The 15,032-nt window shown below is 41.8% G+C and overlaps 1 protein-coding gene across 2 annotated transcripts in view; it reads right to left on the bottom strand.

The window, feature by feature from the left end:
* Positions 1-15,032, bottom strand: part of LOC108707568 (phospholipid-transporting ATPase IB) — a 425,456-nt gene that overhangs the window by 31,599 nt on the left and 378,825 nt on the right. For both annotated transcript variants that reach the window (XM_018245563.2, XM_041582662.1), the window contains exons 34-35: positions 9,063-9,151; positions 3,652-3,756 (exon numbers count right to left, since the gene is read on the bottom strand). In XM_018245563.2, the coding sequence (XP_018101052.2) occupies positions 3,652-3,756; positions 9,063-9,151 (194 nt within the window). The remainder of the gene's footprint in view (positions 1-3,651; positions 3,757-9,062; positions 9,152-15,032) is intronic.

Below are 15,032 nucleotides of genomic sequence, written 5' to 3'. Positions count from 1 at the left end.
CAGATTGTGGGTTCTGGCAAATGCCAGAGGGGCTGCTATAAGGTGCCATAGAAAGTCACTATTTAGTGGGCTGGTGGGGGCTGTTTGGGCCTCTGTGTGGGCTGATTGGGCCTCTGTGTACCTGAAATGCCAGGGCCTATTTTAATTCTCAGTCCGGACCTGAGTCACATGACTGGGGGCAGCTAGGGTTGCCAACTTTTCTGGAAAAAAATACCAGCCTTCCTATATATTTAACTTTTTTCCCTATTAATAACATTGGGATCAACCATCATTTTTACCGACCAGGCCAGTAAAATACCGGCCAGGTGGCAACCCTAGGGGCAGCTGGGAAACTGACAATATGTCTAGCCCCATGTCAGATTTCGAAATTAAATGTAAAAAAAAATCAGTTTACTTTTTTGAAAAATGGATTTCAGTGCAGAATTCTGCTGGAGCAGCACTATTAACTGATGTGTTTTCCCCTGACAGTATCTCTTTAATGAACCCCAAATGTCTATATACAAAAGTATCTGGAAAAGGCTTCTACGATTACCTCCTGATCTTCCCTGCACCACATGCTGCACAGTCTGCAGCCCACCTGAGCAATGGCCCCCGCAGGGCAAACCCAGCAGGTTCATTAGAAACAAGCCGTTTTTAGTTTCCCGGTTCCTGCTAAAACCATAGGAGGAATCTCCTGGCACATGGCAGGGGGTTCCCGGCAGTAGTGGGAAAGAAGCTGCTTTTTAACACAGAGAAAAGACACACTCCACTGAAACACATTTCAAGCACAAACAACTTTACAAGGCAATCCCAGCACACCACTCATCCACTCTAGAGTGTTAGAGCCCCCCTAGAGACATGCACGAGTGGGGCAGGTGTGAAAAGGCCGAGATTCATACTGAACAGATGAAAGGAGCCCATTCTGAGGAACACTCAAGAGGCCAAACCATGACACACACACACAGCAATCGTAAGAAGATTGAAGCACTCCACCATTATCTAGTTCACAGATGGACCACCCAGTAAATCTGGCAGTAATTAGCAGAGTAGAAAACAAACAGGGGCTGGTGGGAGGCAGTGGAGGGGGGCTGCTTACATGGTCTCTGTGCAGGGCAAGCCTTGTGAGTGTGAGCGAGATCTGCATGGAGGGACAGACAGAGAAACCTGCCCTGAGAAGGCAAGAAAATAAATACAAACCATTAAGGAGTTTTGTTTGCCAAAAAACAGTGAGATTGGAGATGACACATGAGCACAATCGCAGGGATTCATCCAAGCAAAACACGTGGTGCAGGGGGGGAACCAGTAATCATCACTTCTCAACGTGGAAATGTTGATTTTAAATGCAATTACCAGCTCACTCGGTTCAAATACCTTTTCTGTTTAGCGCAGGCCGTAATGATTAAGTGTGTGGGTTTTTGTCAAAGCGAGCCTTCTCAGCTGCCTTTAACCCTTTCATGGCCGGGAGCTCCATCACTGGGCCGTGTTACTTACCGCTGTGTCCTCTGTAGGGCCGGGTTCTACTTACAAAGTCATTTTCTGTTTAATGGGAATTCATGATACACAGTTGCTTGTTATTGATTTCTATGAAAGTTTGGAGTCCTGGAATTTATTTATTGGACTGAATAAAAGAAACGAGGGCCCTTACATACTGGCATTTTTTTTTTCTGCATTTGTTTGAGATGCAGGTTTGAGCAAATTATGGGTTCAATTTACAAAGCACAGGACATGGTGCAAACAGTCATGTTGTTTGCATCCCTTTGCAAAAACCTGTGCACTCTACATGAATACAGCACTGGGGACATTTGGAACTGGTTCGTAGGCTGCGGGAAGAGGGTCCTAAGAAGCCCTGCTCATGAGTGTCTTGATTGCCAGCACTTTTCTCTGCTCCTCTTGCCAACCAGTGTATGCAAGGGCCCAGATTCAAGTGCTTAAGGGGAATCTGTCATGGGAAAACATATTTTTTAGGGATGCACCGAATCCAGGATTCGGTTCGGGATTCGGCCTTTTTCAGCAGGATTCGGATTTGGCCGAATCCTTGTGCCTGGCCGAACTGAATCCTAATTTGCATATGTAAATTAGGGGTGGTTAGGGAAATCACGTGACTTTTCATCACAAAAGAAGAATTTTTTCCACTTTTTCCTTACCTGCTTCTAATTTGCATTTACAAATTAGGATTCGGATTCAGTTCAGTATTCGGCTGAATCTTTCACCAAGGATTCAGGGATTCGGCCAAATCCCAAATAGTGGATTCAGTGCATCCTTAATATTTTTTCCTCAAATGCATCAGTTAATAGTGCTACTCTAGCAGAATTTTGCACTGAAATCCATTTTTTTCAAAAGAGCAAACAGATTTTTTTATATTTAAATTTGACATGGGGCTAGACATATTGTTAGATTCCCAGGTGCACCCAGTCATGTGACATGTGCACTGATAAACTTCAATCACTACTGCTGCACTGCAAGTTGGAGTGATATCACCCCCTCCCTTTCCTCCTAGCAGCCCCTCAGCAGAACAATGGGAAGGTAACAAGATAACAGCTCCCTGACACAAGATAACAGCTCCCTGGTAGATATAAGAATAGCACTCAATAGTAAAAGTCCAAGTCCCACTGCGACTCCTCCAGTTACATTGAGTAGGACAAACAATAGTTTAACTGGAAGCACTGGCTCTTTCTGAAAGCTCAGAATCAGGCACAGTGCACTGAGATGGCTGCCTACACACAAATATTACAAAAAATACTTGTTTGTTCAGGAATAACATTTTATATGGTAGAGTGAATTATTTGCAGTGTAAACAGTATACTTTAGAAATACAAAGTACACCAAACAAGCCATGACAGAATCCAATGAATGAATAAAAAGGGGCGTGAATTTGCACCCCTTGGTGGTCCAACACTTGAGTGGCAGAGCCTTTATAAATGATTCCTTATATGTGTTTTGATACTTCCAGCATGCATTTCAAGGTTAGGGAAAGCAAATTCAACTTGTACCACAAGCTTCCCAGGCTGTCGGCTGTATTATTTAACTAAGGCATAAAGGGAAGTGAGAAATGCTAAGGAACACTGCTTCCCATAACCATGACAAGTTTCAAAACCCTTTTATATCAGTGAATTTGCATGTAAACTTTAATTGCCATCTCCCCTGTAGGCGGTATGAATTCCTACATCAACTGGCGTTTTGTGCAAGTGCCACATTCACACGTACCCACAGTTAATCTGCACGCTCAGTGATTTTTATACAGCCTTCCGAGCAGATGCACTCCACTGGGCTAGTGAACACCCAATAACAGCAACGCATGCCCAGGGGACTTTATTGATTTCTAACTATATGCACTGTATCAGGCAAGAGAAGAAAATAGCTGCGTGTGGTCATACATTATACATGTATTAGAAGGATCCCTGTTTAAGGCCATATGCTGCTATATCTAGCATTTCAATTCTCAAGGATACTTTTTAAAACAAGAGCCAGTGCTATTTACATTATTCCCCTTGGGTATGATGAGCAAACATAGCCAAATGTCTGCTAAATGGTTGTCACTGGGCAGATTTGAAGGGGCACATTTTTTTTTCCAAAAAGACCAAAATAGAAATAAATCAATGCACCAAAAAGTTCAGTGCTTCCCTTTATCCTCTGGTATTAACAACATATATATGTATGTACAATCATTTTTACCTCTTGCCATTGGAATCCCGCATGGCGGCTTTACTCATTTCCTTGGCTCTGGTCTCAATCTCCTGTACTTGCTCCAGCAACGTCTTGTGGTAGGTGTGCTTTGCCCTGGTGTCAAACACAATGGCGTCAGTGAAGAAGATACATATTATACCTTATGACATTCTGCAAACATTATCTCTGGGTGGCAGGAATGCCAATATTTTGTTTATCTATAGCCTTTTTATGGGCAGGACATCAGTTGTGTCTGCACCAAGCATGTTGGGGGTTAGGTCTTCTACAGAGCTACATCCACATTGCCCTTTACTAACCATTCCAGTGTATTCTCATTCTGCACTACAGCCACCAACTAAGTAATGGCTGGTAATGGATTTTAATTGCATTACAAACAGTGGTACCTGTGACTTGTGGTCTTGAACCTTTTAAGCAGCATCTAAGACTCTTTGCAGGAGGCACAGTAATTCCCTTGTACTGAGCTGTGGTCACAAGCCATTGCCTTTTTTAGCTATAGTCCTTGTGTTGCTGGAACAATGGTCACAAGCAGAGAATGCACCGGACCAGTCCAATAGCACAGTACATACCCTGCTGGGTGAGCGCTTAAAATCCACCCAATTGTCTCTAGAACTATACTGAAAGTGGTATAGCTATATAGAAAATGTCTGTTACCCCACAACCAAGGCAATTTCAGCAATGACCGAAAAGGTAAGAGTATTTAGCACCTGAGCAGACACTAAGGCAACTAGATCCTAACTTTAGCTAGCAAGTGTTGGGGCCACCATTGGTTGTTCTAGCCCCCTACATGACCCTATCCTAAAGATGGAAATAAATGCACACATATGGTCAGGCAGCATTTGTGTCCACATTGGGCAGGTTGGTTTGACACGCTCTTTTGAGATACCATCCCAAGTTTTATCTGTCATTGTCCTTTTTGACATATGGATGGGACAACAGATGCAGAAGTGAGCAAGGATGGAGCTCCTGTTCAATCCTGTTCAGAAACACTTGTTTGAGCAACCAGCCCAACATAACAAATAAGTGCTATTTGAATATAAGGGGAACACCACAATATCCAATCACTTAGCTAGTGGACTAACACTTTTCCATGTATGGCTGCTTTAAAGCACTGAATATGAAGTGAAATGCATCATCAGCAGGATCAAGAGTTTTGGCCATTACTTAGTACAAATAGACTCCTGCCAGGAATGAAGGGTTAAATTGCTCTTCCAAGTCCCAGATCTTTATAACCCAAGAATTGAAATGAAGTGCATCAATCCCCCTTGTGTGTTTATTCAGACAGGCACCAGGCATTTCAGAACACCAGGCTTCCCAATCAGGCAACAGAGCAGCCAACCTACAGAAGTGTCTCAACACATACAGAAGAAGATTTGATTTGGACAGATAAGGAAGGCTAAACATACAGATGGAACAACACTACATCAGAGCCCTTTAACTTGAAAGGAAACAAAAATCAAATAAAGGAAACGCAAAGAGGGGAGTGTTCGGAACATGGAAGTAATGATTTTATTCTCCCGGAATCTGAAGGGAAAGCTTCTTTATTTACACTGAAATAAAAACTTATTGGAGCTTTGTTGTTCAAGGGTCAGAGAGGTACTAGAGATTGGTAAAACCATTCAGCAATCTTTAAAAGACCAAAAAAACAGAATTTTGGTGCTTCTGAATTATTTTGTAAATTTTTTTGTAATTGTTTGGTTTTCACATTCAGGATAGGTAGTGTAAGAGAGGGGGTGTAGGTGTTGCCACCCAGCTGCTATTTGATTGGCCTGATCATAGAGTTGCCACCTTTCAGGGCCATGAGGTCCGGGCAGGGGGTGATGCCATGTGGCAGACCTCTGACATCAGGGACAGTTAATTTATGTCATGGGGCTATGACATGGCAATCAATGATTGTCCAAATAATGCGTCAATCTTGGAAAATCCTGCCCATTTATCCAAATTAGGAAAATTCGGAATTTCTAAATTCTGAAAACTGGGCTGTCCTGGGCAAAACCAGACAGGTGGAACCCCTACTTGGTCAATAAATCACCAGCTAGGGTTGGGCCCAGTACTACAAATTTATTGGCAATGTTCCTGCATTTTGATGCAAGCAACTTTAATGAAAGGTTATTTATGCACAGCTGCAGGGAAATGTTGTGGTCATAACTGACCCCTATCAACTTATTGGTATTATTATTGACCTCAAAGCAAGACATAAGTATGATAAATAATCATTGGCTCAGATGTGGCAGTTATTCCTATGTAGTATTTGCTTTTTTCCTATTGGAATTCTGCTTTCTACAGGGTTGAATAAATAGTTTAAAATAAGAATACCCATGATTTTGGCCTAAAGCTGGCTACATGTTTGATGGCCAAGCTATACCATTCCTTTAACCTGTGAACCAACGGGAAGATGATTGGTATATGCGCTGACACAGACACCAAAAGTCTTGACAGACCAAAACTGAATCATGGCTGTGTAACGTGTAACCAAGACTGTAAGAGCCAATCAGGAACAGGATGCAGCTGCACTTGAATGGAAAACCATTTAAATACCCCATGGGGCCCTTTGATTAAATCAAATCAATCTGCCCATGCACATGTGTGGCCAAACTTATGTGATGCAAAAGCCCACAGGCCCTGTCTATGAACCCTGCCCTTCAATGGCGAGTAATGAGCTCCACTTGGCATTCTATATTACCATAATTGAAGACATTTTAGTAAATGCCATAGGGGGTACCTAAATGGGGGGTAGGTTTCTCATTTTCAAACACACTACCAAGCAGTCCATTTCCAGCAGCACCGGGTTGTTTTCATGATATAATTTGTATCCACTGCAAGATGCTGAGGCCAGGCCAGGACTGGCAATCTGTGGGTTCTGGCAAACACCATAGGGGCTGCTGTAAGATGCCATAGACAGTGACTATAAGTGGGCTGGTGGGGGCTGTTTGGGCCTCTGTGTACTATGAATGTCAGGGCCTATTTTGAATCCAAGTTCAGGGCAGCGAGGGAGTTAAGAGCTGGTATGTATATAAACGCACAGAGCTCCATTATAAAAGTGCAACAGGTACATTTCAAGCATAATTATTTCTATCCGCCAAACATTTTAAACATCTATTAAAAAAATCGAATCAGTATAATATTAGCAGATATGGCAGTGTGCTCCTCACAGCTCCCTTTCCTGTCTATGAAACAGGAGGAAAGTGCCAGACCTGTTACTTTCCTACAAACGGCAGTGTGCAGCCCAGGGGCCACCTATCTGCAGCCCCCTAGTTCTTACAACCCCTAGCCTTCTGCTGGATGGAGATGCAGTGAATTGTAGCTACCAGTAAGCAAAACCACATTCCAAACTGACAATACAGGTATAGGACCTGTTATCCAGAATGCTCGGGACCTGGGGGGGTGTACTACAAATTTGTTAAGGTTTAGAATGTGAATATGGTTGCCAACTTTTCTGGAAAAAAAACACCGGCCTTCCTATATTTTTATGGTTTTTCCCTATAAATAACATCGGCATCAAGCAACATTTTTACCGGCCAGGCCAGTAAAATACCGGCCAGGTGGCAACCCTAGATGTAAGCCAGCAACTTTGATATATTTGCCCTGCAACCATAGGTGCATTAAAGCCCCCACTGCATGTGAGCAATTGGCTGCCCCTATGTTTCACATACAGTGCTCATAAAAAGCCCTCAACTACACCATAATAAAGCTTTATTTTCAGGCAAACGTCTCCTGAAATGGATCTTCTTACATACACGGTGCAGATATAAACCAGCTAATGCCCCAGTATAATGTTTATCCAGCTTTTGTCCGTTAGAGCCAAGATCAGTTGAGACCTTGCTGCAGCAGCGATACACGAGTCACTTTGGTTATCCTGTTATTATTACCCTGACAACTAATAATCCCTCTTAAGACAGTTGATGGTTTGTGTAGTACTTACCAGCCAATACTGTGAATGTATTGGGCAAATTCATCATGAAAGGCTTGGTTGTCTAATGGTTTGCATAGGCTTCTTACATCAATTAGCTGGAAAGTGTTATGGAAACCATGCTTAAAAGGGAATTATTCTGACAGCCGTAGACTAAGCTATGTCATGTTACATTTATTCAGTTCGGCTGTAAAACTTTTACCGATGGAATGCTGTGCAATAAACTTTATGCTTACTTTGGGCGCAGAATCCATATCTTCTGCTTTAGTATGTAATACGTTCAATCTTACACCTGAAGTTCTTGTAAAAATGCTTGAAAAGCTATATGTGGTCTTTAAAAGGAAAGCTTCAGTTCACAGATGTATGGAGAGTAGCCACAAACTCTCTTGCGCTGTAACTTTTAAAGGGGAAACGTATTCATTGTGTAGAACGTGCGCTACAGCACACCAGCAGTGATGGAACAATAGGAGCTGAATGTTTAGGGACGTCCAAGAGCTGGGCCATTGTTGATGCAGTTTCTATATGTTTGAAATTTTGGGGTCATAAAAGATTTTTATGTAGGGCCTAGTAGCTTTTATTTATATTACTTCTGGCACCAGAGTTTGTACGACTTTCGAACCAATACACAGCCTCTGCAATGGTAACCCACAATGGCAGTAAGGATGCTGATGGTGTGGCGTATGGGTGCCCTCTTACCCATCAGCGTCTGTTTGGCAGTACACCTGGTTTTTATGCAACAAAAACTTGCCAAGCCTGGAATTCAAAAATAAGCACCTGCTTTGAGGCCACTGGGAGCAACATCCAAGAAGTTGGTGAGCAACATACTGTATTGTTCATGAGCCACTAGCCAGGAATCACTGGTATAGAGACTCAAAGACCTTTGAGATGGCCTTTTCCAGCAAATCAGACATAGCAAGTTTAATAGCCAGAAGGTAGGGTGGTAGTTAGATAGATACATAGATGTAAAAACATCAGGGCACTTCTGCTGGTTGCAAATATCATCCAACAACATCATTTCTATACTCTAGAACAGAGAGCTTCTAATTCAAAGTACCTATCTCCAGGGTATTTACATAAGAAATCCAGCTCTAGAAAAGTTTGAAAAGACAACACCACCTTCCCCATGTCCAGTACAATCATAAGCTGGGACCAGAAAGAATGTGGCTCTGGTCAGCATGGGATAGCTGGGTAGGTGGCAAAAAAGCTAAGGTTTCTCCAGGTAGTAACATGAGTTTAAGTTTCACAGTAGTGTTGTGAGTAGCTCCCAAATACCACCCCAGTTATATGAATAGACATAGTAAGTGTCCCCGGTTCATCTCAGTGGGATTTGGATCTACTGAAGAGATTCAGAATCATATCACTGTTTGTACCATGGATCATTTCAAATGTAAACTGTTGTTACTATAACGTTACTATGAAAACCAGCAGACACACCATAGTATGTGTGTTAGGATGCTTTCCCACAGGCATAATTTTTACAAACATCACTTACGCTCTCCAGGTGACATCCCTTAGCAGACATGCAGTGGGGACCAAGAGTAACCCGAGCCAGAAGTACCCCGACGTTAACACCATCCCGGCCTGGAAAGAGACAGAAGAACATAAACTGAGATTCTTCATTTTTATAAACATAGTAGAGAAAAACAGTTACCACAATTTTTTATACATGTCCTATGGAATGTGTCCTTATCACGGTCAGAGTGGTGGGATGCACCAAATCCAGGATTCGGCCTCAGCAGAATTCAGATATGGCCAAAAATGACGAGCCAACTCCTAATTTGCATATACAAATTAGGGGAGGGAAGGCAAATCATGTAACTTTTTGTCATAAAACAAGGAAGTAAAAAAATTTTTTTCCACTTTTTCCCTTCCTGTCCCATATGCAAATTAGGATTTGGATTTGGTTCGGCCAAATCTTTCATGAAGGATTTTGGGAATCCGCTGAATCCCAAATAATGGATTCGGTGCATCCCTAATCTATATCTTCTACTTTTCTCCTTTGGCTCACCTGGAGCTGGTGGGAGGGACATAAAAGGGATGTTTATGTTTAGATTAATTTAAATTAAAAAATTTAAAAATATGAATACAAAAAAAACGTAAAAATGAATACAAAAAAAACGTAAAAATGAAGATCGATTTGCATATCAGAATGTCACTGTCTACAATGTATTAAAATTAGGGATGCATCGAATCCAGGATTCGGTTTGGGATTCGGCCTGTTTCAGCAGGATTCGGATTCTGCCTGGCAAAACGGAATCTGAATTTGCATATGCAAATTAGGGGTGGGGAGGGAAATCACGTGACTTTTTGCCACAAAACAAGGAAGTATACATCTGCAAATTAGGTATTCGGCCAAATCTTTCGAGAAGCATTCGGGGGTTCGGCCGAATACAAAATAGTGGATTTGGTGCATCCCTAATTAAAATACTAAACATTCTCATTAATGCTTCCTCCATATATCTGTAGAAAACTGGGTATTTCTGAAGATGGAAACCAGGTAAGAGAAGGTGCTAAACCAATCATTTTGGTTTAGTAATGTCGTCCCAGGTTCAATTCCAGCCAGGGCACTATCTGTAAGGAGTTTGTATAGTCTCCCTGTGCTTGGCTCTTTATAATTGGCTCCTTATAGAAGTCATCATTGTATGTTTGAGTGTGATATGGACCTTAGATTGTAAGGAGGCAGTGTCTAGTGATTGATGTGAATTCTCCTAAAGCATTGCAGAATATGGCAGCGCATTATACATAAATATTAACTAGCTAATACTTTGCCTGAGATAAGGGGGCAAATGTGAGACAAATTTTTTGTTTGTATATTACCCAGGATAACTCAGTCCTGATAACTTTTTGTATATTTGCCGCAACATGTAGCCAGGTCTCTTCAACCATAAATATGTGTGAGCTTTTGGAGTGGCTGGTTTGGGCGCTCTTCTATATCTGTAATTAATGTGTTCTTTGGGTGATATTTGAGTTTCAAACACATTCTGATGTAAGAGTATTCATAAACACAGAGATAAAAAAAAGATTCTATATATAGAAATATCAGTAGTAATTGGAGAATACAAAACATCTGGATGATTCCCATTTTAACTATTAGCTTTGCTAACAGGAACAATGGATTGCTCTGCCGGCACTTCTATTGCTCCTGTTACAAACGCGAAGTGAAGATAATCACGTATTCACTCCAGGTTTCTGTTCCAGATCTCATCAGAGAAGTAATAAATCACAACATACATTGGAGTCTATTTATAGAAGTTCAAAATGGTCACCACTGAAAAATTCCGTCAGAAATCAAATACGGTTGAAACTTTATTCCATTACTAAATACTGTTCAGCGGACGTTTATTAGACTTTAAAACCCAGGATGCAAAAACACGTTTATTGGTCATTTTTGGAATGGATTTTTGAAACACTGCTTTAACAATTGAAAAACATGCAAAAAAAAAAAAATCTGGTGCAAAATTAGGTAAATGAAAAAAAAAAAACAGTATAAGAAACTTTCCGGAAACCCAATCTTTTGTAAGTAAAACATAGAAAATGCACTAAAAAGTATTCTACAGGTGGAGGGGAAAAAAACACCTTTTTGGTTTTTTCTTTTGCAACAGACAAAATATAATTTTTTAAAACTTTTTGGTCTGTTACAGTAAATAAGGAAGGTGAAGGGTTTGATGGCTCTGATCAGCACCCAGGCAGTGCTCTGTGAGCTTCAGCGTATAGGGTATTCCATGATAATTAATGTTTTTGAAGCAAAAATTGCTTAGGATTCCAGCTGGTGATACCTTTGGTGACAGTACTTGATCCCCCAGCCCGAGGGTTAGCATAGACCCTTTCAGTGACTTCTGACACCTGACTGTGGCCGTCCAATACATCTTCACCTTGTGACTAGAACAGGTGGTGGAGGGTAAGGAAGGAGCCTTGGGTAACTGGACATAGCGCTATGTGATTGGTTGATGATTAGTGATGGCCAAAATGCTAGAGTTAGCTATAGGAGTTGCAGTGCAGATGGATATTCCCAGCAACTGGAGGCTGATATATTTATCTTTGCTGTTGAGTCACTTGTATTTAACCAATATCAGATTTTTTTTCTTGCTCAAATTAAAACAGATCGTATGTTCTGGATTTTGCAAGATGTGTGCTTTACTCTGTTTTTTCACTTATCCCTTAAGACTTTGGATGAGGGAAATTGTATCCATATTAAGGGTGCATTTCCACTTATATGTTTTACTCCAGCTATGTGTTAGGTGAATCACATAAGAGTCCAACCTTCAACTATCTACCTATTAGGAAGATAGAAACATGAGAATTAGTGAAGTTGGGAACTGATGTTTGGCAATGGGGTCTGGCTCACAGCTGGTGATTCAATTCATCTCAAGGGTAAGTTCAGGTCTGTCTCTGTGCAACTCAGTCACGAACTTCCACATCAGATTCAGTTGTAGGTCTCAAACCATTATTCCTCTACCATCAAACTTTAAAGTTGGCAACATGGCCTAAGTCTGATTTGCAGGCTTGTCTACGTCTGAAGACGCTTGTAGTATCAGCTCTTTAAAATAACTCCTTCTATATTAACTTTGTGTCCACCTCTTTAAAATTCTGTTTTTCCAGGACCTCATTGGTGGCACTAGATGATCTGCTTAACAAATATGAAGGTGGGTCATCTAACATATGTTTTTGGACTAAATACAACTTATTCAGTGTGCTGCTGGTAATTCTTTTTGGTACATGGTTATGGCCCTGTGGCAGGTGTGGGCCCTCCAGTACAGACACTGACACCACAATTTGGGTGTCTTTTGAGAGTCTGAGCTCTTTATATCCGCTACCTAAAGTACCAATATCGGCAGCTTTAATCTGCTCGTGTATACAGGCCCGGATTTGTGGAAAGGCCACCTAGGCCTAGGGCGGCGGGAATTTAGGGGGGTGGCATGCTGCCCAACCACACCCACATTGGTTCAAAAACACTGGGGATGCGCTGGAGATACAATAATTTTTGAAGTTTCCTGTGCGACAATCCCCATTACTCCTGTCAAGATGATGAAAAATGGCACGAATAAAGGGGAGGGGACGAACGGCAGTGGGCCTAGGGGCACCCACTATGTAAATCCGGCCCTGCGTGTAAAGCCACCTTAAATCTAGTCACTTTTTAGATTTTTTTCCCATTGCTCAACGCCTATCCTTTAATCAACGTCTCAACTCAGGCCCACATCCTTGACAAGTCTAGTGATGAACACTAACGCACTGCTATTCTTTATAGATTAGGACCACCAACTAATTTCACAAGAGCTGCCAGAGATCTGTCAGGTGGCAATGACTTTCAGCCGTTTAACCTGCCCCGGACTAAAATGTAAAAGGCGTCGTATAGGTGTAAGGCTTTTTGGTCTTGTGCAAAGTCAATGAGCCGTTCTGACTTGCTGGAATGCCTGTCACTTCTCTGATGGTTGGCTGCTCCTAGAATGTGGCATTGGAAAACAGCCCTAGAACATAATAACAGGAGAATATCCACTGCTAAACTGCTTAACTGTGTATCAACGGGTTTCTGTAACTGTGAAAAGGGAAATCTGCTTTAAATATTAAGTTCTACGCCGTCTGGCTTCTATCCACTTTGGGTCCTATCAAACTGCCGCACAAAGGAATCCCCAGGGAATACTCAATGCAGATTCTGGCAAACACAGAAAGAGTTTATTTGTGTAACTTTTTTTCAGCCTCCTTCAAAGAGCCTATTATACTTTTTAATAGCCCGATACACCTGCGACACAACGGATATGGTGAACTCCTTGCAATAATAGTTAATAGGATCCTATCTTGAGGATTCCCTGGGGGAAATCTGTGAAAAATGACATTGATATAACAGAACAGGTCTAACGTTACTCCAGCAACAAAATACAGGCAATAAGGGCCCCGTTAAATGTGTTGGGATTGTTAATCATTCTACATAAATCCCACCTTTCCTGGCAATGTAAATACATTGGGTTATTTATGGTTAACCCTTAAAAGAAGTACAATTTATTCAGCTATTTCGCAGTGATCCCAATCTATCTAATGCTGAGATTCCCAACCTTTTTTGCCTGTGAGCCTCATTTAAATGTAGAGCAACACAAGAATGCAAAAGCTCCTGGGGGTGCCAAATCTGGGCTGAGATTTGCTATTTGGTAGCCCCTATGTGGACTGGTAGCCTACAGGAGTCTCTGTTTGGCAGTACATCTGGTTTTTATACATCGAAAACTTGACTCCAAATCAGGAATGCAAAAATAAACAACTGCTTTGAGGCCACTGGGAGCAACATCCAAGGGGTTGGAGAGCAACATGTTACTCAGGAGCCACTGGTTGGGGATCACTGACTAATGTATCCATTTTATCTGCTGTGCATTTCTACTATTTTTCTCTCTCTATGGCTTTTTATCTACAGTGTGCCTGTCTGTCTATCCATACATACATTCAACTATCTTTCTTTTCCAATTACAGATATAGTATCTGTTATCCAGAAACCCATTAATTAGAAAGCTCCAAATTACAGTCTATATCTACCATAGACTCCATTTTATCCAAATAATCCCAATTTTGAAAAATGATTTCCTTTTTCTCTGTAATAATATATTGTACTTGATCCGAACTAAAGCTGGCCATACACATCCTAGTTGGCAGCTTATTGGCTCCGATAGGCTTTCCCCACCGATATCTGGCCAAAATTGGGCAGATGTCGATCGGGCGGGTTAAAAAATCCAGCGGGATCGATGACTGATGCAATCAGGGCCGCCATTAGAAATCACAGGGCCCCCCCATAAAAGTTTTTTTTTTTTTTAAAAAACATTGGTGCCAGGGCCCCCCTTACAAGTTAAAAAAAATTGGGCCCTCAAAGGATATTTTTTATAAAAACATTGGTGGCAGGGCCCTATAGAGTATTAAAATAATCCATTGGTGGCCAGGGGATTAATAAAAAAACACACATTGATATTCAGAGGAATTGAACTTGTGGCTTCAAGACTTCAACTTCGCCTCCTTTCGTGACTTTGGGTCTTTTCGCCGCTTCAGGACTTCAACTTCTGCTGTTTTCGTGGCTTCGGGTCTTTTCGCCGCTTCGTAAATTTCAGCACTTCCGCATTTCGGCTATTTGGGACTTCGGAAGGAGGCAGCATGGCTTTGGTGCTGTCAAGGGGGGCAGGCTCTTTCGAAAAGTTCAAAACTGCCGGGCCCCTCTTCAGGCCCCGTACACTTGTACCCCCTGATGGCAGCCCTGGATGTGGTCCAGGCAGTTGCACCGACTGCCTGCATTCCCCTCATTGTGATGCGATAGTTGGGCCCTAAGGCCCATCATTGGATCAGCAAGATATCGCCTACTCAAGGTGGGCATATTGGGTCAAAATCGGCTTCTTTGGCAACCTCTCCAAATGAGCGGATCGGCACATGTATGGCCACTTTAAGATATAATTAATCCTTATTGGAAGCAAAACCAGCCTATCGGGTTGATATCATG

This window comes from Xenopus laevis, chromosome 2L (assembly GCF_017654675.1).
Source record: "Xenopus laevis strain J_2021 chromosome 2L, Xenopus_laevis_v10.1, whole genome shotgun sequence".
Lineage (NCBI taxonomy): Eukaryota > Metazoa > Chordata > Amphibia > Anura > Pipidae > Xenopus > Xenopus laevis.
This window is presented reverse-complemented; position numbering and strand designations above follow the sequence as displayed.